The sequence below is a fragment of the Magallana gigas genome, chromosome 6 (assembly GCF_963853765.1).
Source record: "Magallana gigas chromosome 6, xbMagGiga1.1, whole genome shotgun sequence".
Classification (NCBI taxonomy): domain Eukaryota; kingdom Metazoa; phylum Mollusca; class Bivalvia; order Ostreida; family Ostreidae; genus Magallana; species Magallana gigas.
Genome location: NC_088858.1, coordinates 16,731,223 through 16,756,393, shown reverse-complemented (window position 1 = coordinate 16,756,393; position 25,171 = coordinate 16,731,223). Strand labels below are relative to the sequence as shown.

The 25,171-nt window shown below is 33.3% G+C and overlaps 4 protein-coding genes across 4 annotated transcripts; 3 read left to right on the top strand and 1 right to left on the bottom strand.

Annotated features, from left to right (window-relative positions):
- Positions 1–2,190: 2,190 nt before the first annotated feature.
- On the bottom strand, positions 2,191–9,676 carry LOC105332131 (RNA polymerase II-associated factor 1 homolog). Its single transcript, XM_034468353.2, has 13 exons — positions 9,529–9,676; positions 9,208–9,300; positions 7,889–8,010; positions 6,695–6,761; positions 6,480–6,581; positions 5,936–6,041; positions 5,426–5,494; positions 5,081–5,184; positions 4,278–4,394; positions 3,795–3,920; positions 3,273–3,375; positions 3,077–3,158; positions 2,191–2,903 (listed from the first exon to the last, which is right to left on the bottom strand). The coding sequence occupies exons 1-13, from the start codon at positions 9,591–9,593 to the stop codon at positions 2,620–2,622; spliced, it is 1,440 nt and encodes a 479-aa protein (XP_034324244.1). The 5' UTR covers positions 9,594–9,676; the 3' UTR covers positions 2,191–2,619.
- A 164-nt stretch (positions 9,677–9,840) lies between these two features.
- LOC105332132 (mediator of RNA polymerase II transcription subunit 29) lies at positions 9,841–13,602 on the top strand. The gene is made up of 4 exons (XM_011434584.4): positions 9,841–10,011; positions 10,624–10,685; positions 12,334–12,418; positions 13,373–13,602. The coding sequence occupies exons 1-4, from the start codon at positions 9,865–9,867 to the stop codon at positions 13,586–13,588; spliced, it is 510 nt and encodes a 169-aa protein (XP_011432886.1). The 5' UTR covers positions 9,841–9,864; the 3' UTR covers positions 13,589–13,602.
- A 1,038-nt stretch (positions 13,603–14,640) lies between these two features.
- LOC105332133 (nucleic acid dioxygenase ALKBH1) lies at positions 14,641–19,066 on the top strand. Its single transcript, XM_011434585.4, has 6 exons — positions 14,641–14,887; positions 14,984–15,080; positions 16,840–17,002; positions 17,517–17,598; positions 17,985–18,178; positions 18,486–19,066. Exons 1-6 carry the CDS (start codon positions 14,744–14,746, stop codon positions 18,940–18,942), a joined length of 1,137 nt encoding a protein of 378 aa, XP_011432887.3. The 5' UTR covers positions 14,641–14,743; the 3' UTR covers positions 18,943–19,066.
- Positions 19,067–21,563: 2,497 nt separating this feature from the next.
- On the top strand, positions 21,564–24,923 carry LOC105332134 (amino acid transporter heavy chain SLC3A1). The gene is made up of 8 exons (XM_011434586.4): positions 21,564–22,061; positions 22,366–22,548; positions 22,770–22,915; positions 23,034–23,159; positions 23,248–23,367; positions 23,604–23,882; positions 24,066–24,326; positions 24,435–24,923. Exons 1-8 carry the CDS (start codon positions 21,647–21,649, stop codon positions 24,771–24,773), a joined length of 1,869 nt encoding a protein of 622 aa, XP_011432888.3. The 5' UTR covers positions 21,564–21,646; the 3' UTR covers positions 24,774–24,923.
- Positions 24,924–25,171: the final 248 nt, after the last annotated feature.

The window sequence follows — 25,171 nt, the reverse complement described above, 5'->3', positions numbered from 1 at the left end:
TATAACCGGTATTTCCCTACTTTTAAAACTCGAGAAATATCTCTAGAATAAAATTCTCACAAAAATATCACGACCGTTTTTCATCTAGTCGATTTTTTTTCTTTCTTTGTCAACACTTTATTCCGATATTTTAATCTAACATTGTTCTAATCTACTTTGCGGCGCAAAGATTTCATTTAAACATTTTGTACTCTTCACCGAAAAGGGGGACGGTAACAAATTAGTTACTACGGTTTAATTTTAAAACATAAACGTTCTGAACAAAAATAACCCTATCTGATCTGTTTCTCCCGTTTTTGTGTCTGGACCATTAACTTTGTCGTAATGGGAACAAATGAAAGTTAGGTGTACTCTTCATCCATGTTCATGTCTCTGGTGATATAGTTATGATCTCATAAAAATTGCGTTTGATTCCAGTTACACGCCTGAAACCCACGGCCATCTTTTTTTCAAACCAAAACGGTCATATGCTAATTAGGTACCCGTTTGGTGTGCCAATGAAAATATTTGAAAACGTTCTTTACCACATTATTGTACATTTGACATTATAAGACACCTTTCCTACAGCCTGCATTTGAGATAATAAAGCTCCTTGTTTTTTAGTTTTCCGTGTCAGTTCATGGAACTTTGTGTATTCTGTAGTAGGCTAAAAAAAACATCATGTAGAATATAACATGGAACCAACTTAGGACAAAAATGTACGGTTTTCTTCAGAACACATTCTAACCACAGCAAAAAGCTCATACATTGGAAAATGAAATAACCCGATCAAACTGGAGGCATACAATTGGTAATGTCCCGTGTATACGTATATACGTAACAAAGTATCTGTTTGAAACAGTCGAATCAGGGCAGATAATTTATGGGTTTAACAAAAGTCCCATAGGCCACATCGCTCACAGGTACAACGCTGTCCATCTTAATTTGGTCCATGTGGCGAACTAGCTTAACTATACCAATGAAAATGGTATTTCATTGCTCAAACAAACGTGGAGCTTTTGTGTATTAGTTTGCTTCCATATCAATTTGCACATATTATTCTTATGTTCTTAGGAAGATAATCTCTATCATTACGACCCCTTCTTGACCCCTACAGATCATGGTAAGAAAGAACTTGAAAGATCTGTCTAAAGGTTTTTTCCTAAATCATATTCTCTATAATCATCAAAAGACTGTAAAATAGGGCCTTGCACATGAACTCTCTCTGGCACAAAAGATTAAGGTGGTATATAGGACACTTTCATATTTTGATGCACTTCTTATCAAAATAAACAATAATATCAAGTATAATTTTTAAAGTTTTCTTTCCAAATATAGTCACCGAACAGAGTAGCGCAGTGGGTTTGACTGTTAACTACAATGAACTGTAAGTCACGAGTTCGAATCTTTCTTTGGCTTTTATTTTGTTTTACCTTCTACAAATTGTTTAAATGCACTTGGTCAAATGTTGTAAAAATTTTAAATTCGAAATTGGTTAAGGTATTTTGATTATAATGTACATTTATCCACATTAATATCGACAGTTGTCCCATATCACCTTGACGTATGATTGAATTCACAAATACATAAAGTTCCCATTTTCCTCTGAAGATCTTTTTTCTCAATTTGTCAAGCTGTAAGTTTTGACACTCCTACCTATTTTGCAATTCCTCTCTGGCTATAAATGGTTGTGGTATGGATCAATTAAAACACCCATCAAATATAAGCATGCTTCCATTTAAATTTCACAAATTATAGCCTTTTTTTCTTCAAATAATATATCTTATCTAAAATTGGACACCCTCTCCAGCTGTGATCCCTTTCTGCCCCCCCCCCCTCCCACACGCTGTGATGTTACACTGTGTTTTTTTATTCTAGCATAATTGGATTCTCCTCTCTCTCTCTCATTGCAACAAGGTGAACTAAAATTATGTAGTTATTATGGGCATACCTGCTTTTGATAGTTTTGACCATATGCATATATTTGATTGGTTAAAGTAATGGATATAATGTATACAAATAGAGTTTACAACAAATTTTTCCAACTAAAATTTTTTCATATAACATCTAAAGAACAGTCCTTGGTAATTACAGTGATAATTTCAGTGAGGTCAATGACTAGTAAAGTCTGAATACAAAGTACTCTTGTCTTAATGAGAGCTTTAGGAGATTATACCAGTATTTGTAGATAAACAAGCCAAAAAGATAAACTTCAAAATCTCTGATTTATTTACAGGCATGATGCACATATGAATAATGATGTTTTATATGCATGATTTGACAAAATTATGATGATGATATTAAAATCAAACATTTTCAATACCATGTATCTTTGCTCATTTGGTCTTTTAGAACAATACTTATTTTACAGAAATAAACTCCAAGGTGCATCAGAAGATTTTCTATACATACTAAATATTCTGAACCTTCAACTCGTTTCTAAACATATTGTTAGAAAATTTTTGAACTTATTACACCTTATATAATTTTTTTTTTGGATTTTTTTTAAAGTTAGGTCTATGTTTATGGTGCAAGAAAGAAAAAAACAAAATCCAAAGAATAAAATATGGCTTCCAACGAAAAATGTTATTGCACCATTTTGACAGAATCCTCCAGGAGTTCTTTTTCAATAGAGCTCCTTCAATCTTCATCAGAGCTGCTGGCCGACCCGAAGATCTCCTCCTCGTCCTTCTTCCCTCGGTCACTGTCACTGCCGTGTTCGCTCTCACTTCTTGCTGGTGAAGGACTCCGGCTTCCACTGGCACTTCTGCTGCGACTACGAGATGATCGACTGCTGCTTCTGCTGCGACTCCTGCTTCTACTGCGCGATGGACTGCGACTACCGCTACGTGACCTTGACCGGCTGTGACGACTTCCAGCCGATTTGACACTTCCTGCTTCACTACCACTGCGGAATTCTTCATCTGAACATTACATGTAAAATTTACTTAAAATGTTTGCATTATGGTCAAACACTGACTAAATTAACTTACATTGTTGATTTCATCATTTTTTAAATAGATACAGGTATATGAAAATCTTATTTAAATAGATATATGAAAATTTAATTGATAAATTATTTTTAAAAAAAAATGACCTGATCCAGCCAGCTGCTCCTCTTGTGCTTCTTCTTCTTCCTCCTCCTCTTGTTGGGGCTCCAACATCATCAATCGGGCATTCTGCAGCAAAATATTTTAACTAGTATCAACATTTATTGAGTGCATATCAGACATTTCACATATGACAAAGGTACTTCTAGAGTGTTTTCACATGACTGAGAGTGAAATGTTTACCTGTGCTGCTACCTCTCTCTCGTTCACTTCTCGGTGTTTGACGATAAGTCGAGATTTGGCCATCTGTGCTCCTCCTGTCTTTCTCCTCTTGCTCAATCTCACCCTAAAACAACAACACTCATAAAAATTACTAAATTATACAGTAATAAAAAACAATTTTTATTATACAACAGAAAACCTGCCCCTTAGCTAACAGAAGAAAGCTATCATTTATTTCAACCGAAAAATCAAGAGTTGTTCACACAGAACTAGTTTCCTCCACAAGGCCTTTATCAATAAATGCTGTGATTGTTGATGATAAAGTGACCTTGAGTCAAAGTCAAGTCATATCCGCATGTCATAAGCAACTTTTGTTCAAAATATGAGCTTCTGATGTTTCTTTCAAGTACCAAACATGAAAGTTAGATAGACAGAGGGAGAGACAAACAGACAGATGAACATGAGGATTCCTTTATATTCCCTTAAACGTTGTTGGCGAATGTAAAATGCACAAAACATGCCCAGAAAAAAGCATCAACTGACCTGGTTTCCAGCTCGTTGTAAAACATTCCGTCCTCTCTGAACACAAAGAAATATGTCTCCTCGTAACCTCTGGAGAGTTTGTTCTTGACATTCCAGTTGTATTCTCTGGCTAGTGTGTAATCATACCTGGGAAAGATTACAAGTCCTCATGAGTGTAGTCTCTTTGGTTTCAAATAGATATTGATTTACAGGAAATAATGTATGTTTTGTTGCCAACATTTTCTTAATGAAAAAAAATATGATGTTTTCAGAAAACATTCATGTATGTTCCAAAAAATGTAAGTAAATATTGTATGCATTTGAACATAACAGTGAAAACTTTATGGTTATACCAATTTATACTTGGCATACCCATGCTAGTAAAATCAAAAGAGATTTCTCATACATAAATGTAATACATGTACATATTTTTATAATGTCATGTTATTGTTTTTCGATTTATGGCTTCACTCTCAGTGATGAGACCTGTCAGTATGTACATACTCATCCTCAGCATTATAATCCACCCCCTCCTCCGAATCTCGCTTTCTCTTTGTTAGCGTTTCCTCGGTTGGCAGGAAGTATGCAACAAACTGCTCATTGTTTTCATCAACAGCACCTCTGTAAATCAAACAAAACATGCTTATAAGAAGCTTCAATTCATTGTCATCATCATCAAAAAACTAAATTCACTTGTATCTAATTTACCCCTAATTTTGATGGAAATATAAAAACTGTAAATCAGAAATAATCTTTCATTTAAACTTGTTGATAAAAACAAAATACAAAATCAATCAAATTTTCAATGCAAACCACTTAATTTGGTTTGTTTGACAACCTTTTCTAATTAAGTGATGAATAATTAGCATTTTGTCTATCTTCGAAGTTGTAGTTATGAGCTGCATGCTTTGACCAACATAAATTCACTATTTGGAATTCAAGTTCGAAGCAGCCATCACATTATTTTCTTGACATCTTTTACAGAAGACCTAAAATTTTGCTATACTGATGACATCATATCACCAAAAGAAGAATGAAATAAACTGTTTAAATCTATCATTCTTTTTTCTGTAGTGTTCACTGTTCAACATGGAATAAACAATGTTCAATTTTAATCTCAGAGCCAAAAAAAAGATTACTATTGTACATTGTCCATAAAACATTTCTAGAATTCCATTTCCTCATATTTACATCTATATAAAAATGCCCCTTGAGGCATCTTGAAAACAGTGAATCAGTTCAAAAAGCAGATCATCCCCTGTGGAATGCTCTAGCTGATCCGACAAAACACCTCATTTCACACACACCTGATCATGGCCTGAGACATCTCTTCCATCTGAGCCGGCTGGGGCCGACCCTTGGGAGCAGGGTCAGAGTCAAAAATGACTTGGGCAAATGGATGTTTCCATAGCTACAAAGCAAATTGCTTTACAAAAGACTGTATCAACTATGCAGATAAGATATGCAAAAAATCAATTTTGATCCTTAACAATTCATAATGCAGATAAATATCAGTCATTAACAATGCTAAATTTTGATCAATGACTAGCGATTTTTCATTCCAAAGGTCATATTGCAAGTATTTCTCAATGTAAAAAATTGCAATTTGCTTTGATTTTCAAGCTACTATCATTTGAAGTTTGAAATCTTACATCAAAGTCTGGAAACACTGGCAGTACTTCAACAGGTGTCACACCAGGCTTACTGTAATGTTTGGTGATCTAACAGAAAACAATTTATCCAAAATTATTTTTCAGTAGGGATTAGCAGTTACTACAGTAATACACAGAGTTTTTCTCTAAATCACAATTGTCAGAATTCAGAAAATAATCTTAGATATGTGATATATTAGTTGGTGATCTAACAGGAAACAATTTATCCAAAATTATTTTTCATTAGAGATTAGCAGTTACTATGTACACAAAGTTTTTCTCTAAATCACAATTGTCAGAATTCAGAAAATAATCTTAGATATGTGATATGTTAGTTGGTGATCTAACAGGAAACAATTTATCCAAAATCTTTTTTCAATAGGGATTAGCAATTAACATACACAGAGTTCTTCTATGAATCACAATTGTCAGCATTCAGAAAATGATTATAGTTTATATGTGATAATCTGGAATTATGTCAAGAACCATAACTTTAACAAATTCAGATACCTTTTCCTTGGCTTGTTCAAATGTCTTATCTATGGCCTGTATCTGGCTCGCTCTGTCTTTGTATATGTCTTCATCTTTCATGATCTGTTTTATCTTAAATCCAACTCTGTTAACAAAGTAATAAACTTCTTTTATGAAAAATTTTGTCTTAATATCCAGTGAACATCACCTATGTTATTGATTTTTGACATTGCACTTTTAATCCCTACCCTGCATGACACCATGCAAGATGAATTCCACTGTTTCCTTTTCAAGCCAATATTCAGGCATAGAAACACATAATGAAAATTCAATCTCATGGATCACAAATAATGAGAAGGCCTACACACTGTATCTTATAACAATTGTTCTACGTTATCACAAAAATATTTTATGTTTTTATGTTGATAACATGGTCTAGCCTTTGTAAGTAGATACACATATTAAAAGTGTGCATCATTCAAAAGCAGCAATACCAGTCTCCCTGGCACTGATAAAGAAATAACCTTCCCACACAAGCCTCTACCTGTAACAAATTACCAGTAAATGTTTTTACAGCACTTACTTTCTCTCAGAGTTATCTGATTTCTGTGTGAATCTGTTGTACTCTGTAGAAATGTATTCTGTTTTCCGCAACCATGATACAGTAGTATTGTGCTGTCTAGATCTGCAAAGAAATTTCAGATATGTTAATCTTTCATAGAGAAAACACCAGTGGAACAAAGCCTTAAAAAGTGAAAACTGCAAAAAATATATCATAAATGCTTCTCCGAGTCTCACCTTTTCGAATCTGTGGGTGTATTGAGGTCTTCTTCCAATAGTCTTTCATCTTCTGGATCTAGGTATGCTAAAATCAAATCAAAATAATAATTTAAAAAATCGAAGTACTGAAGAACTGACGGAGTTGATTTTGTCGATGTTTATTTATTTTAAAATCAATAATATGTTATTTTGCATGACAAGTACATGTAGTTTCTAATTTGTATTTGAATTACACACATTTTCATATGAATTTTTGGACAAGAATGTCTAGAAACCCCCATATGAATCATGTCAAATAATATTTAAAGATAAAATTAATTCAATCAAACTATGTTTCAGTAATAGAAATATTTCTCGAAAATTGTATGGATCCAAGCAATATTGAACTCTAGTCTCGTTCAACTAAATGCATCGCTGACACCGTAAATCTCCGACAAGCAAGAGAGACTCTCTGCTTGTCGAATATTTACGGAGACAGCCGAGTGTCGAGTTGAACGAGACAATATTGAACTCTGGCGTAGGAATACATACGACTACAAAAATATCTAAATTGTTCGTAGTGACGTACCATTTAAAATCTTACTATTTTCAAGGTATTAATAAATAAGTTTCCTTGAAAAACAATGTTTTAGCATACATTACATTGAATTTATCAATTATTTTCAAGAACTAAGTCTTGTCAGCAGCGATGATTTGTGCTGAGGTCCAAACACTGTTTCACTTTCGGTTTGTCTAAGTAACTGCATAGAAGAGTTGATTAAAATCAACTCCCAATCATTTTTTTTATTAAATAAGTACATACATACTTAAAAAAAGCTAGTATATGCATTTAAACTTGCAGACACCACAGAGGAATGATATGTACTCAAAATGTCTATTAAGATTTAAGGTGGTATGGGACATCTGTCCATATCAATGAGGATTAAAGTACATTATCATTGAAATACTTTCACCAGTTAAAAATTTTCATATTTTACAATATTTAACCAAAATATAGCTTTTAGAAATATTTTGGAGAGGTAAAAATTGTAATATCCCCAGCGGGATTCAAACTCATGACAAACAAATTCGCAGTAAACCCTCTAACCCACTGCGCTACACTATTGGGAAAGAAACTACTTATATTATTATACTTGGTTTTATTGTTTATTTCGATAAACAATACGCCACAACATGGAAGTGTCCCATAGCACCTTAACACTATAAGTTTACCTCCTGGCTCTATCCGGTATGTATCTGGATTTATGAGGTCAATTGTCACACCAAGATCATGTTCTGTTAGAAGGTCATATTTATAGCTCCGCTCTAATGATGTGGGTTTATACTCTACAAATCTGTAAAAAAAAAAAAATTATAAATCAGTATAGAAAATGGTCAGATGGAAAAACAAGAATTCAAATCTATTTAAATTTAATTGAAGCCTAAAAACATAGGTAATCAAAGATTACAGAGCTCAGCGAGATGAGGCATCATCTTTATAAAATCATTTTATCCATATTTACCGGTATATGAAAATCATAGTTATTAACCTTTATTAACATGTAGTTATTATATTTATGTGTGGTTTATCACAATATTGTATCATATCACACAATATTGACATATCATATTATACGATATTGTATAATACAATATTAAATGTATCAAATGGAATGATACAATATTGTACCACATACAATATTGTACCATATAATATGATATTTTATTATATATATTGTATCATATGATATTGTATAATATAATTCAATATTATATCATACAACATTGCATCATATCATATTATATCTTACCTCCTGCTAAATTGTAACAAAATCATTGGCTAACAGCAGTCACATTGAGACCATGTATATTCCATACATTGTCAGTACAAAATATTCCTCCCTTTGAGCATTATGATTTCATTTTTAGAGTATCATGATGTCAGTTTTTTTTGTTACCCATATTGAAACTATAAAACCTAACTTTAATTGTAATTATTCACTATAAGTATTTTCCATTTATACAAAGGCAGTCCTAAGATATTATTGTTACATGGTTTGTAGTTGACCTATAGTATAGTTTATTCATGGTCAGTAAATTCCATATGGAGCTAGAGCTCCACTTCCCCCCTAGATGGAATAAACCATATTAGGTCAACTACTGTACAAATCATGTAACTAATAAAAGAATGCTATATAATATAATTTTATAAAATAATAAACATGTGATTTAATACCAAAGGAATAGAAATCATGATGTAATATATATCAACAATCACATCTATCTAGCAAGTTTGAGTGAGGTAGGATAAGGTTTTATCTATTCAAAACACTTAACACTTGCTCCATCAATTAAATAATCAAATTTTGTATCTAAATGCATTGCAAATCAATGACAATGAAATACCCAAATGAGAACATTGAAAAACTGTGCAAGGTGTTCAAAGTATTTCTGAATGGCGAAGAGATGTAAACATTTCCCATTACATATAGGACTATGTTTTGTTCTAATTAATTTCTCACTATTAATAGTATGACCCTGATAAAAGATACCTGTTTGTTTCAAAAGGGTAAGTGATGAATTTGGGGTCAAAAGGTATATCTGGTAAAGTGTTGTTGTATTTCACTCTGCACACTAACTCAGATCTGAAAAATTAAAACATTGATTCAGAATAACGTTGAAAAGAAACCAATTATAAATATAAAATTCAGAAAAACAAGCTAAAATAAAGTTCAGTGTAAACCAAAACCCAGGTGTGCTGCATATGAATACAGAATACAGTAGAACCATAATCAAGAAAATTCGAAACATAACTTTAAATGCAAAAAATTAAATGAAAGAGCATTGATTTTAGTCTTCTAACATAATACTACCTTCTTTCTCCTGGTCTTTTTCGGTCTCTATCATCTCGTGGACCTGACTGTACTGTTGGTGGCATTTTATTTGGTTTTCGATTTTCCACTTCTTTTTTCAAGTCTAAATAGTATGATTACACTAATGACCCAAAAAGTGTTTTCAAATAAAAAAGAGAGTTTCAAGAAAATATGCGTATTCTATTTATTAATGTATTATTATTATTTTATATATCATTATATTTTACATATATTTCTAAAACTAAAAAACATTAATATCATTTAAGCTAAAGAAAATTTACAATTTTAAACAAAATCATTGTTTTAGATCGGGTTTGGTATCAAATATAATCAAAGATGGCGTCCTCAGTTGAGCATATGAGACAAGGGGGAGCTCAACCTAATGTACAGCAAAGCGCAGGCGCCCAACCTGTAAACCAAGCAGAGAATGACCCAATATATAGATTTAAGTTACTTTTACCAAGATTAAAAGAGTCGTTGGTTGTAAGTATAGCACTAAACGTTACCTTTACTAGACCTGACACAGAGAGCTAAATAATACTATTAAACAGGTTGGGACCACTCTCCCAAATGGGATATAATAGCCCGTTTGGGATATAATAGCCCAAATGGGATATACATTTTAAGTGCAAAAAAATATTTTTAAATTTTTGAAATAATTCCGCATTAATGTAAATAAAACACAACAACTTTTGGTTAAGAAGTTTTTCTATATGTCTATAGTTTGTAAGATTGATCCCCAAGAAGTTTTGGATAAACTGAGGGATCAATCTCAGTAATAGTACAGCTACAGAAAAAGTTGTTTACCAAAAGTTGTTGTATTTCATCTATTCTAATGCGGATTTATATCAAAAATTTCAAAATCAATTTTTTTTTTATTTTTTGCACTTAAAATTTATATCCCATTTGGGCTATTATATCCCAAACCGGCTATTATATCCCAATTGGGAGAGTGGTCCCAACCTGTTAAATTTCTATATGTTATTATGTCTCTAAATAGATGTAGATGATCAGAGTCGTTTAATCAAATTATTATTAGGACTTAAGTGTGATTAACTGATGATACCTTTAATCTATTTCGTTTTTATTCCCCAGAATTTAATGAAAATTGCAGGAACCTGTCTGCATCACAACTCACAACAGCTGGAGGATAGCACGTATGTATCTCATGCTTTAAAGGCCGAACATTTTACAAACGCCCCCTTTTTTACCTGTACAAACTTCAAAAAGATGCCGCTTGTCAATCAAGTTTGAAACAATAGCACCCAGTTTGATTGACGTTATCGTCCGAGCGTAATCTTGCCAGGTCCGCGGATTTCTGTTTACTAGCAATTAACAACATTACCTTTGATATTTTCCGTCATGTATTAAAAGGGGGATTAAAAATTGAATTTTTTACATTACCAGTATTAACATTGTTTATGAAAAATAATTATTCAGTAATTGAAAATACGTAATTTATATTTCAATCATGTTGTCTAATGAATGCATGTGATCTAATAAATTCTACGAAGATGCATGAGCAGCTCCAAGGCACATACACTCTTGTGAACTACTAAAGCTGTATTTACTGGTAATACACTCGACTGGAACTTGTTGCAGGAAAAGACCACTCCATGAAAAACGAACTCCATTAATTCTCACCGTGTAATGGCTACCTTTACATTCCACATTCCAAATGATCGTATGGTTTTCTTATACAATTATATTTATTAAAATTACCTTCCTAAAAAATGTCAAGGGCTAAACACAATGTACCAACTTATATTTTTAAAGCAGAATTAATTTACTGAATTTTTTTCAATTGTACTTTACACACGTGTGCTTAGAGAAAATTCGGACGACGCAAAACAGTTCTGTATAAAATCGCTTCATATGGTCATTAGAACAATAACATATTCAAACTAAGACCAATTCTGACTAATTATTTATTTCCTGTGTATTAATTTGCTTCCTGTGTATAGTGATTAGCAGCGTTCACGACCGCAGGTAGACTGCAAGCCCCGGAGGCTTTCACACCTCTAGAAATTAAGCCCCGCCCTCACCTGAAATTTACCACCCGGTAAAAATGTTCGGCCTTTAACAGATAATGTATGTAGGGAAATATTCTCCCCCGTTTCCTTTCGCCCTCATTGTCAGTGGGCGAATTTAAGAATGGGCAAACTTCAATATCTCAAATTATGTTTCTTTAAACAAAACTATGCCAGGGCATATTCAAGACGGGCCGAAACTGTTTACAAGTGTAGAAGGGTGAAAATTACAAGAGGAGAAATTAATACTGTATTAAGTATTTTATTGAAGTTTTTTACTTTTGGGTTAACTAAGGCAGAGGAAGCTAATTGCAAAAACATTTCAATAATTACAGTACTGTACCAATCAGACCCAACCTAACAGAAAGTAAACCCCAACTAAACCCTGGATTTACTTTCTGGGTTTACTCTGGGTTTACTTGAGTGGACCCAGAGTAAACTCCAAGTAAACCCAGAATGGACACAGAGAGTAAACCCGTATCAGAAGTATACCCTGTCTGAAAGCAGATGTTACATGTGTATTCAGAATATACAAGGGGCAGGAATCACAGACAGTAGGATGATAAGATAAAATACAAGTAGTAATCCCAAAGTAAACCCCAAGTGGACCCAAATTTTCAAAAAGTAAACCCAAAGTAAACTCAGAAAGTAAACCCCAGGGTTTAGTTGGGGTTTACTCTGGTGTTAGGTTGGGTCTGATCAGTACTGTAAGTTCAATTGTCTTCACAATTGTCTTTCATGTATTTTATATGTCTTTTTGATTTTCTTAAAACAGTTCCAGTGTTGATATTCAACTGCAAAAATTTGAGAAATCATTGGAAGAATTTTATTCCATGTGTGATCAAGTAGAAATTAGTTTGGTAAGTATGAATATATCTACAGAAAGGTGTAATATGGTACATTTAGTAAATATAAAAGTTCTTTGTACTTAATATGGTTGTGCACCAGAATAACTAGTCAGATCAATAATGCACTGATAAGTAAAAGCTTATTTGTTCTGTAAAATGTAGGTCAGAAAGCTTTTGCTAAAAAAAAAATTTGAATATATAGATGATTTTCATACCCCAGATGAGTTTGTTCAGCTCTGTAGAACGATATGTTAGCTTATTTGATATTTGTTGTTTCTTCATCATATCTGGTCACTTTGTTAAAATGTCAAAACCATTAGAATGTCACATCTCAAAGAAATTTGATAATTAACCTAGGGCTTGTTTAAAAAAGGTATTTGCTATTTTAAGTATACTCTGTCCCGAGTTTTTGCTTCCACCACTTTTTGCTCGATATTTCAATAATAGTAAATACCGGTACCGTACCTTTGTCCTCAAACTACGTTCATCCACTAATATGAAAAATGTCCAGATTATCTGTTTTGAAACGCCCCTCTACCGCTTCAGGTTTCAATACACATCCCAAAATTGAAAGCCTACAGAGATTTTGCATTGCATCAGCCATTAATAAGCCCGGATGGTAACGTTTAAAAATTGCGCGAGGTATCCCGAGTACTTCCGAATGGAGAAAAGATGTAAACATTTACGATTATAAATCTCTGTAAGAAAATTGTTTTTGTTCCTGTGAAAAGGGATAATTGTTCACTGAAGATATCTTGTATATATCCCTTTCATCGATTTCAATTGTATTTTTATTAAAAATCATCAAAAATTGATGGAAGCAATAACTTGCGACAGACTATAGTAAAGTTTTGCCATTACTAGTGGAAATAAAGGTATATAAGTTCTGAAAAAGTTTGATGCACATTGGTATCTTTTATTGTAAATTGTTAATATAATTTTTTGGGGTCATTATTTTTAATACAGAGGCTTGCCTTGGAGAACAGTCAGTTGAATGCTGATACTGTGAAGTATATCCCTGCATGTGTTAATGTTCCTAATGAAAAAGGGGAGTTACCATCGACCCAGAGGATCATGCAGTACCCACAGTACCAGGCCATCATCAGGCAGCAAATACACAGTGCTAAAGAAATGCATGACTTGCTATTGCAGTTTTCTCAGAAAATAACGGCAAAGACATGAATGAGAGAGAGAGAGAGAGAGAGAGAGAGATTATTAAAGACTAAAATGTTGATCATCTTTTGAGTTTTTTATATTAAAATAAATCATATTATCATATTATGTTGGACACATAATATACAAGGAGTATTTTTTTTACCCACACACATGCCAAAAAAGAAGTCAATTTTTTTTCTTTTTATTGTTGCAGAGCCTTTATAATTTTTAGAAAACAAGTTTTCATGTTTTGTTATGTAATGTCACAATTAGACTGAATTTGAATTCATTTTAGATTTATCAATGCAAATTTATCATGTGCATTTTGACATAACTTTCTAACCAATTGCAAATAACATATCTTTAAAGTAAATTTTTAGAGCCTGTATTTTTTAAAATTATTTATCCTTTTAATTGAGATAGCTCAAATGTCTTTTTTTTTTTAATAGAAATAAATACACTGATATCACATCTCAAAAATTGATGTTTGGAAATTAACTAAACTAAAGAAACAAAAACAAAAAAGAAATCTGCATTTATCAATATTTATCTTTCAAATTCCATCAGAAATGGATCATAAAATTGAGCTATAAAAAATAAAAAAAGAATTATAAATAGAATATTCTATTTAAAATAGAATATTATTTACATACTTTTGGCACCTGAGTCTGAATAACTTTTGGTCATCTGTAAATTATGAAGTTCATATGAGACATGTCTTCAAATTACAAGTCTTCAATTTTATTTTAAAGAGTATTTTGATTAGTTTTTATAAAACATTCCTTTACATTGATGGGCAAACTGTTCTTCAATAATAAAAAGAGGAACCTGTTAATATTAGGGTATATAACGATAATTTACTTTGTTTTCTCTACTGATTGTATTAAAGCTATAAAAACGCCTTTTCCTGCAATTAGTAAACCTAAAATTGTTATGATTAAGTCGTTCTTTGACTGTTATTTTTGCTGCAGTGTCGATAAGTTAGATCTATATGTTATATAGATCATACAGATATTCGAATTGTAAGTATATCAAAATAGAATACAGATAATGAGAAAAAATTATTCTGTTTTGTCCGCATTATTGAACAATATTATACGAATATTGTAAGCCTCGACTTATCATACACCTGTTATCCCCATACTTTATCACGTTTAACTTTTTTGTCGAAAAATTGTTGAAATGGATTTGTACGGCCAAGATTCGGAAACTGTAGATGGTGAACAAGATTTATTTAAACCAGAGTACAAAAAATACAAACGAAAGGACATTAAGCTCGATCTTGGTGATGTCATCGACTTTACAAAGCAAAACAATATGGACAGTGTAAGTTTCTTGCATTTGTGCATTGCGATGTCTCATTCAGTTTCAATCTTTAAATGATGTAATTATGTAATCTAAGGTGTTTGTTTTTAACTTCAGGTCCAAGAAATTGTACTGCAAGAGTCTCAGCATCCTGCAGTGAGAGGCCTAAAACCAGTAAAAGAATGGAAGAGTTACGCTATCAAAGGATTTCCAGGTAAATGCTTAATGGGGAAAAAAAATTACCCCTCAACTGAGCTGAAGATCCCATATAATGAGATGTTTTAATTTTTATGAAAATATGTCTGGGAGGTTTTCATTGTTCAGTGTCCAAGCTTGGGCTTGGTGAAATGAATAATGCAATAGCGTACTCAGGCTCTCTTTTAATCTCAGCAAGATTCATAGAGACAACAAAATTTGTATTGATGTCTTTTCTGGGGTATCAGGAGAAAACGTACCCAAGAGAAAACGTACCCAGGAGAAAACGTACCCAATTTATAGGGTACGTTTTCTCCAGGAGAAAACGTACCCGGGTACGTTTTCCCTATGCAAATCATAATTATACTACTTAATAGTTTTAAATACTTTAAAATACTATTTTCATAATAAATATCTAGAAATGTAAGAGTTTTATAGATATATGACTTTAATACTTTATAATTTTAAAGGGGTTGGACATATTAAATAATTTTCAAATGCTACTGTTATGCATATTTCAATGCATAGATGTATAGAAATATATTTATTTTATGAATAATATCTTTATAATAATTGTAGCAACTTTTATTTTAGTACGAAATAATTACCTGTCATAAAGTGTTATCAGTCTACTTCTTCTAATTATCCATTTATCGGTAGCCTTACCAATTTTAGTTTCTCTATGCGAGATCCCCTGATTTTAATTTGAGTGATAATCAATTAGATACCTGAGCAGTTAATTTATTATTATGTAATATTATGTACTGCCTCCCTGCGCAGGAGGTAGAAATATTCACTCTCCACACATTATACATGTCAGTGGCGTTGGAAACAAATTGACTGTTCAATGTTACATTTCGTAGTAGTTTCCATATATATGAATCAAACAAATATTTAAAAGACTTCAGTAGACTTGGTTTTATTAAGCAACTTTGTTCTATAGATAAATTTCAAAAAAAATGCTAAAAATAACGCGATATCGACTTCTTGACATACTCATCATTTAGTTCTCCAAATGAGATTGCAATAAAAACTTATCATTTAACGGTTTCGTTTATGGTGTATTATTGTCGACTAATTAAACTGCTCAGGCCATGTTCATGTATGTGTATGTTACAAGTTATTGTCTTAATAATTTAAGTATGTGATTATGCATTTAAAAACAACAACAACAAATGATACAAATGTTCATTGTATATTTTATTTTGTTTCATTTAAGAATATCTATGAAAACCATTATTTATTATTTTCATAGGGTACGTTTTCTCCTGGAGAAAACGTACCCTATAAATTGGGTACGTTTTCTCCTGGGTACATTTTCTCCTGGGTACGTTTTCTCCAGCATTCTTTTCTGGAAGAGACATCATTACAAAAGTTTCATTTTGATGATTTTACTGAGACTATTTCTCTTTCTTTGTGTCGATTGAAAAATGCAATTAAAAAAAAACACCCGTACTGAAATATGTAATATGTTTATATTAGAAAATAACAAAATGAATCATTTCTTTTCCAATAACTTTTTGTTGTTGTTACATTATTACATGTACTGACTTTGTGGCAGGAGCTGACCGAGAAAAGGGATTTATTACATTGAGAGAAGGACCTCTGTTTGTTTTTTGATCAGGTGTCCATTTTGCTATAACATGACAAATGGTTGTTCAGTAATGTGTGTTTTGTCTGTTATGAAAAGATAATTCACCATGTATATAAGCATTCCATTTAGCATTTGTATTTTGTGATGATTTAACATACTTGATATATTTTTCCCTTTTATTCAGGGTTCATCTTCATCAGGAATCCCTTTGTGGATGGCCACCAGAGGTACTGGATTGAAAGGTGTGTCCTGGACTACCCTAACAAACCCAGCAAGACAATTCTGGACAATTTGGTGGACATGAGTAATGTCAGTGATGTTTGGCTCACCAGTCAAAAAGAGTCAGGGTAGGTGAATATAAATAGTCGAAAGCCACAGTCATAAGTTACTCATAACTCATTCCTACTTGTGGCTGCCCAAACACATAAAGTGTAGTAAAGCTGAATATTCGTGTGTCATCTGTTACGTCACATTTTAGCATATTATAATTCTACATGCAGTGCAGTGTTACTGCATCAGCAGTAAACACCATTTTTTAAAGTAATCTATGATTGGATGATAAAAAGTCTCATCAAAAGTTAACCCCGACTGTGCTACTTGCATTAGTCAGTATTTTAATGAACCATGAGATATTCTTGTCTCATGCAATCATGGCCTAATGGGAGGGGATCGTTCATATTGGCGATGGTTTAGCAATTGTTTGTGCAAACAAATTTTCATAACGTGCATTACTCAATTTGTATGCACACCCTACTGCAGTTATAAGACTGTTTCACTCAAAAAGTAATGATTCTATGCTTGAATATTATTATTCATAGATTAGAAACTCTAACCTTATAAAATCTTTTTTTTTTTTTGCAGGTCAAATATTACAAATAAGGACAGTCTAATTATGAAACTAAGGTGGGCAACAATGGGCTATAACTATGAATGGAATTCAAGGGTAAGCTGTTGAGAAGAATGTTATCAAAGTTATTACAAGGTTTTTAAACTCTAGCAGTCATACAAGACTAAGTAATGAAACAGAAGTGAACATTTCAGATCAATGATTTAAATTGGTTAGACTTAATCATAATTTGGTTTTATCAGTATTTGTATGAACATAGTGGATTTCTTAAGAAATAGTGGAGAAAATTCTTTGTACATGTATACCAGTATAAATGGTTATTGTTTCTTTGAAGAACATAATCATTTATTATACACTGGAACACACTCATACCTACAGGTACTTGTGTGTGTATAAATGCAAGTGAAATGTACTGATATCATGTTTAATAACATAAAAAGAAGCAATCAAGTTTAATCTCTAGAGAAATATGCTATTTACAGGCCTACTATGATGAAATGAAGTCACAGTTTCCCTCTGATTTATACGAGCTCTGTCGATACATTGCTTTCACTATAGGCTATCACAACTTCTCAGCAGAGACGGCCATTGTGAACTATTATCACATGTCTGGAGACATGGGACCCCACAAAGACATCTCAGAAATTGACCATGATGCTCCACTTCTTTCATTCAGGTATTTAACATGCTATTTACCAGTATTCTATTTATACATTTATGAATGATTCTATCTTTATGGTAAAATAAATAAAAAGAAAACTGAACTTCATTTAATTTACAACGATTAATAAAATAAAATATAAAGTAGTTTTAAGTAATATCAGTTTAATTAAATTAATAACAAAACGTGGTATTTTAGGTTCAATAGAAAAAAATAAAGGTGAAAGATTATACATGTATTTTGTAATTAGAATTGATGAATGGCCCATGTAGGTAAGACTTTAACATTTATGTATAGTGAAGTCCAACTTTACTTTCTGTAGTTTTGGTCAGGATGCTTTGTTCCAGCTCGGTGGATTGACAAAGGCCACAAAACCAGTTTGTCTGAGTCTCCACAGCGGCGACGTGTGCATTATGTACGGGGACTGTCGTCTGGTGTACCACGCCGTGCCCCGAATTCTGCCAGCTGACCAAGATAATCTTAAACACTGCTACAACTTTAATGAAGATTCACCTTATCATGGAAACAAAACATCGGAGGAAAATGACCCCAAATCTCCAGATGTGTCAGAGGGATTAGCAGCTAGACGACAGGAAGTCGAGTGGGGCTTGTTTAGTCAGTATGTCCAGTGTACCAGGATTAACATGAATGTGAGACAGGTCCTACCCCCTGGGGGCACAAACATTGCAGATTACCCCCAGCCTGTCTGTCCATCAGTGAACTGTAAAACAGGAAAGACATCATCTGTACATAATGAGACTGAGCAAACAAAGAGCTGAGGATTGTATTGGGAATATCTTAATGTACTATTATTCTGATGCTGTGATAATTGACATGGAGAACAGTTTTTGCATGAGTATTTTGTGAAAAAATATACTGTCATTCAGCAATAAATCTTAAAAATTTCAATAAGGCGTTTGTTTCCAGGAAATCTAGAGGGATTCCAAAGCACCTATGGACTCCTATTTGTAACTCTAGATCTCTGTTTGAAATACCAATTTATTAACTAAGTATATATACTAAGGAAGTAGGTCTCTGATTTAACCTTAGAATATAAAGACATGTAGATTTATGTTTGGGAGAGCAGCTATACGTATGGGACGCCCGTGACACATAATTAATCTTTCCCCAGCTATGCGGCCATTCAGCCCTCTGGATACCAGATTAAACGAAATCCTTCTATAAAAGCTCCAAACGCCCAAGTCACTATTAATCCCTTAGTTAATCCGTGGATTCCACTTCCCGAAAACATGTAGATCAGTCCAAAAAAATTATTCGTTGTACTAATCCTAAACTTTAAATTTAGACGCGAATCATGGTATTTTTGTTTGTTTGATGGTACGTGTATATTACTAAAAAAATTAAAGCGCACCTAATTTTGAGGTTGATTGTAAGTTACTTTCTTATGATTGCGCTCTCAGTTTTGATAGTTAAATGAGAGGGGTGAGAAATGTCGAAGTGTGCACATTTGCACATTTACACGCAGATTATATACGTAATTTTTAGCAATCTTCCTGAAGTAACATAGTTACTTGGACGTGGTCTCTTTGCCGTGATATTTCGTGATGATTCTGGAGGTACAATTATAATATTTTTGTGTACGGTTTACATTGTTGTACGTATATTACACTAACGTAGCAAATTAACAAAGCGACGAACACAGCACAAACGTAGTGCAACTACATTAACATGTAGTACTACTAGATTTGTGTTATGTTATATATGTCAGGTTATCAGCAGCTCGGGTAGCAAATAAGCCTGTTGCTCTTTGTAGTATGGACAGAACCGTTTATGAATATTGGTTGATGGATATATGTGAGTCAAGCTAATCCCGGATGAAATTCATAGTATTGTTATTTGCACTGTGGTGGTCTGGACTTCGGTCGCTTGCCGTGCATGGTTGATATCGGGATATCCGTGTGTCTCGTCTGCTTCAATTTTGCAGCGTTGAAAATGTACGTTGTGAGAGAATACCGTTTATTTCGTAAATAATCCCTCCCCTCCCCCTTATTAAAAATAAAAATATTGCAGTAATGCATTAGATCTAATTGTCTGAATTGAAAATGTTTCTTCTAGAGTATCATAATGTGCATGAGATCATTATAATTAGATCAGAAAATGTGTTCATTCAGTTTGCACGTATAATGTAAAATACATTGTCAACTATTCGTGATTCGCATTTGTAAAATATAGAATATACTGACAGGACAAGTTGCAAAGGGAACTTGGAACTCCCTAAGTATACAATAGAATATAATTCATAAGAAAAAAAATAAGCTGATCAACATACTAGTAACTATTTAAAAAATGTAAGATCTATATAACTGAGTAACTGCTGTCATGTTGAAAAAAGTGGGGTAACAAGAATTATCCTATCAGTATTTAAAGATATGTAAATCGAATCAAACGGAACAATTTGACAAGTACATATGTATATAATTTGGCTTTAAAAGTTGATTAATTAATAACGATTGCTCATAAAGATTTTTTAACTGAAAGTCCGAAAACTGTTTTTTTTTTCAGAAGTATAGAATAACACATTGACATGTAAAATACATAACCAAATTAAAGAATTAAGAAAAATATTTGTGTTTTTCAGTTGTTATAAAATGAACAAAAACTTTTGGCTGAAGATTAAAACAAATCTGGGCAAAATTATGTACTTGTAATCTATATATAAAGTATCACTATTATTTTACAAACTGTAAATGTGCCTGCACAAAACAACTGATATTGTAAGATGATCAGTTTTATTACTGAATGATGTGCGACATTGAATTTATTTTTGCAGATGGGCCTAAGGCCTATAGCTATTTTAACTTTTTCTAGTTTTTCTGTTATTTTTTTTTAACTGGCAGTCCTATCTTGTATACGTATGGTGTCGTCTCTCAGCACAGGAATGTTAACGAGCGCGCTTTGCACATGCCAAAAGCAGAGCTGAACATGCGGTGATAATAATGATGAACACAGCGGGAGTAGCTTTCCCGCCTCAGACAAGAAAATATATCAAATTGCATGTCACGTCATAATTTTATGTCCCATCAGTAAGTCCTAATATTTGTACACCAACCTTTGGTTAAAATAAATTGTATTTTTAATAACCCAAGAATAAAACACCATATTTTTTTTTTAATTTTATCAAGAAGGCTAGTGTAAACCCTTCGAGAACCCCGTTCAGAGTTCAGACGATTCCAATGGCGGGTGATATTAAGAGTTTATATAAATTTTCGTATGATAAATAACATTAAAATATTAATCACAAATTTAAGTTTGGTCATATCAAAACAATTTATAATAACAGTGGGTATTTTTTCATCAATCATCAAAAGCAAAGACAGTGTATTGGGACGGGTTTTTGTGCTGTCACCACCTATTAACATAGAATAGTCCATCCGGTTGCATCAGGTTTGAACACAATTGACAAGTAGACTAGTTGCGTGGCTACTATTGATCAAGGTACAGGACAAGAACTACACCTTGAAAATGGCAGACGTCGAGGAAAAAACACCATTACACGAAGAATCAGTGGTTGAACCAGATTCTAAAGCCCAATTTGTGAACGGGGGTAAAGAACCACATGTCGCTATAGAATGCGGCTCGGGTGACGACGTGAGTTTCACAGGGCTGGGCAAGGAAGAGCTGATGCAATATGCCGACGACCCTTTCTGGAAAAAAGTGAGGCTGATACTCCTGATCGTGTTTTGGGTAGGATGGCTCGGTATGCTGGTGGCTGCTATTGTCATCATTGTCCTGGCACCAAAATGTCCTTACCGACCTGACCAAAAATGGTTTGACAAGGACACTGTGTACGAAATCCTCCCCGAATCTTTCCAAGACTCCAACCCCAAAGCTGAAAAGGCGGACACCAAGACAGGAGATGGAGTGGGAGACATTACTGGTATTTATGATTGATTTTATATTTAAATCAAAATTATGTAATTGATATATATATATCGATCTCTCAGAGAGTCTTTTTTACAATTTTTTTTTAACTTTGAATAATTGCGACTCAGATTAGAGTCGGATTATGTGCATGGTTGTACATGAAACCCGTCCTCTATGTAGAGCAACCTCTTGTTAGATTAATTAGGTTGACACAAGTCTCCATTTGATCTGCTTCTAGTGCATAGAATTCAAATGCGCAGAGTCATGTGTTAAGTTGTTGTCTTGATCATTAACACTAATTAATGTATTTTTTACAGGAATTCAAGCTCGTTTAGATTACCTGAAAGATGTTGTGGGAAGCAAGGCTCTTTACATCAACTCACTGTATGAAAGTGATGATGATGATCGCATGGCCATTGTCGATCATCAAAAAATTGACCCTGTATTTGGAACTATGGCAGATTTTAATGCACTTCGCAAAGCCACTAAGAAAATGGAAAGTATGTCAAACATGCATTTGTTTCAACATGAATAAAAAAAATAATGATATTTATCAGTTAACTGTCTTCATTACTTAGGCAACTATTCAGTCCAATCTGCAATCACTGTTAGGTTTATTTATTCAAATGTGTATAATTATGTATATATACTGAATGTTGATATAACAGGAAAGTAATTATTATTAAGAAAAATATGATGACTTTTTATATTTTAAATCAAGTGCGGCTGATCATGGACTTCATCCCTAATCACTGTGGAAAGATGAACGAGTGGTTCAAGAAGAGTCAGATGAAAGAAGGAGTATACACCAACTACTACATCTGGGCCAGCTGTGATCCAAACACCAACACCTATCCCAACAACTGGGTAAAGCTCATTTATAAGAAAGATGGAAATAATACATTTTTTGATAATGACTTTGTTGCACAAAATTAATTTGTCTGAAACAATGAAATTCAGCATCTTTTTATTGTATTAATGATAGATGAGTGTCAAAGGAGGACGAGCGTGGACGTATGACGACACCAGAAAGGAGTGCTACTTCCATCAGTTAGAAAGCGATAAGCCAGACCTGAACCTCAGGAGCGCTGACGTCAGACAGGAACTTGAGGTGTGTTTGATAAACTATGCTATGTAGAAAATTTTAAAATGAGATTTGAGTTTCAAGTATTATAATGTGTTGGTTCTTTTTTTTATAGAGCATCTTGCGTTTCTGGTTGGATCGAGGAGTGGATGGTTTCCATGTCCAGAATGCTCAGTATCTATACGAGGACGAAAATCTGGGGGATGAAACTCTGATTACTGGAAAAACAGGCGATGTAAGATTTCTTCCATAAAAATTTATGACAAAGAAAATTTAAATGGCAAGGCTTTAAATATGATGTATTGGTTCTTAGGCTTGCTGTGTTTGGATTGAATACTTCAATGATGGTTAATTTCATTGCCAATTTGAAAAGGGGAATAACTCAATGACCCAATTTTAAATAAAATTGAGTCAATCTTTAAGTCCAAAATGATAAAAATGTTCTATGATTAAACTTTTCTTTATACTTAGAATTACGCTGATTTTGAGCACAACCAGACCATGAACCATCCAGAAAATTTGAAGATTCTGCAAGGCTGGCAGAATGTGTTGGAGTCGTACAATACCAAGCCAGGCAGAGAAAAGGCTCTTATTGTGACGGCTAAAGATGATCTGAACACAACCATGGAGTACTTTGATGCCGGAGTCACCATTGTACGAGTCACACCATTGTCTGATAGTGGCGCTTCATTTGCTGAACGCATAGAGACCAAACTCAAAGATGCCAATTCCAAGAGAATCGGATGGATGGTGAGCTTGTGCTATTTTGTTACTTTAAAGATCAAAATATAAAAAAGTATCATTCAATATTTTTTTCAAGTGATAGTCACATTTACTATATTACCAGTTGATATCTACATATTGGCCCCTTTGCTGTTAATCAAAGATTCGATATGTCTTTGAAATATCATAACCTTTTGATTTCAATTTCAGTATGGAGACAAATATTCCAACCGTTTGGCCGACAGGTTAGTTAACCCTGAACAAATTAAAGCTTTGTTGACTTTACAAGCCACTCTGCCCGGAGTCCCATTTAACTACTACGGGAATGAGATCGGAATGACTGACCACCCCACATTGTCTCCACCTAACAAGTACAGGACACCAATGCAATGGAACTCTAAAGGAACAGGATTCTCCCAGAATACTCCATGGGTGGATCGAAATGCTAACTACATTACAGTCAATGTTGAGGTAAAAGGCCGTTTCATTATTAGTTTGTTAAAAGGTTTAATATATTATTTTGTAATTTTAATGTGATTTTGGTATTTACTAAGGTTTTGTGTTGTTTATTATTTACAGACTGAAAAGGCCATTGGAGATGAATACACCACACTTAAGGTGTACAAAAGGCTTCAGGAACTGAGAGAGAACGAGTCCTTCCAGTGGGGAACAATGAGTGTGTATAGAGATGGAGACCTCCTGATGTACACCAGAAAGGCCGATGGATTCCCGGGATACCTGGTGGCCATTAACCTCGGAACCAGTAAGGTGACCGAATCTTTCCATGCAGCCACTGGAATTCCCAAGGAAGTCAAGGTGGTCTTCCATACTCACAAGGACGACAACAGCGCCATCAGTTTGTCAGATACTTCCTACATACTGGATCCAAGTCATGCAGTTGTTTTGGAATATCAATAATGTTTTGTAATTTTGGAAAAAATGTTTTAAAAGATCAAGAAAACAAACTAACTTTGAATCCCATATTGTCTTTAAAAGCAATTAAGAACACAAGCTTAATTTAGAAATAAAAGAATTTGGATTGCTTAATAAAATTGAAGTCAAAATTGATTTGTGTTTCTTATTTTACCAAGGTTTACAGGGTACTGAACACTTTGGTCTTCCTGTAAATTTTTACAATTTTCTACTTTGTAAATCTTTCAACTTCAGAACCACTCGATGAAGAGGCATTCTCATTTTCTTTAGTAAACTCTTTTTTCAACATTAATTTTTTTAAAGAATAAAGGCATAAACAAATCTGCTTAATTGAATAAATAGCAAGTTCGCAACCTAATTTCTGTACAGGATGACAATAACAA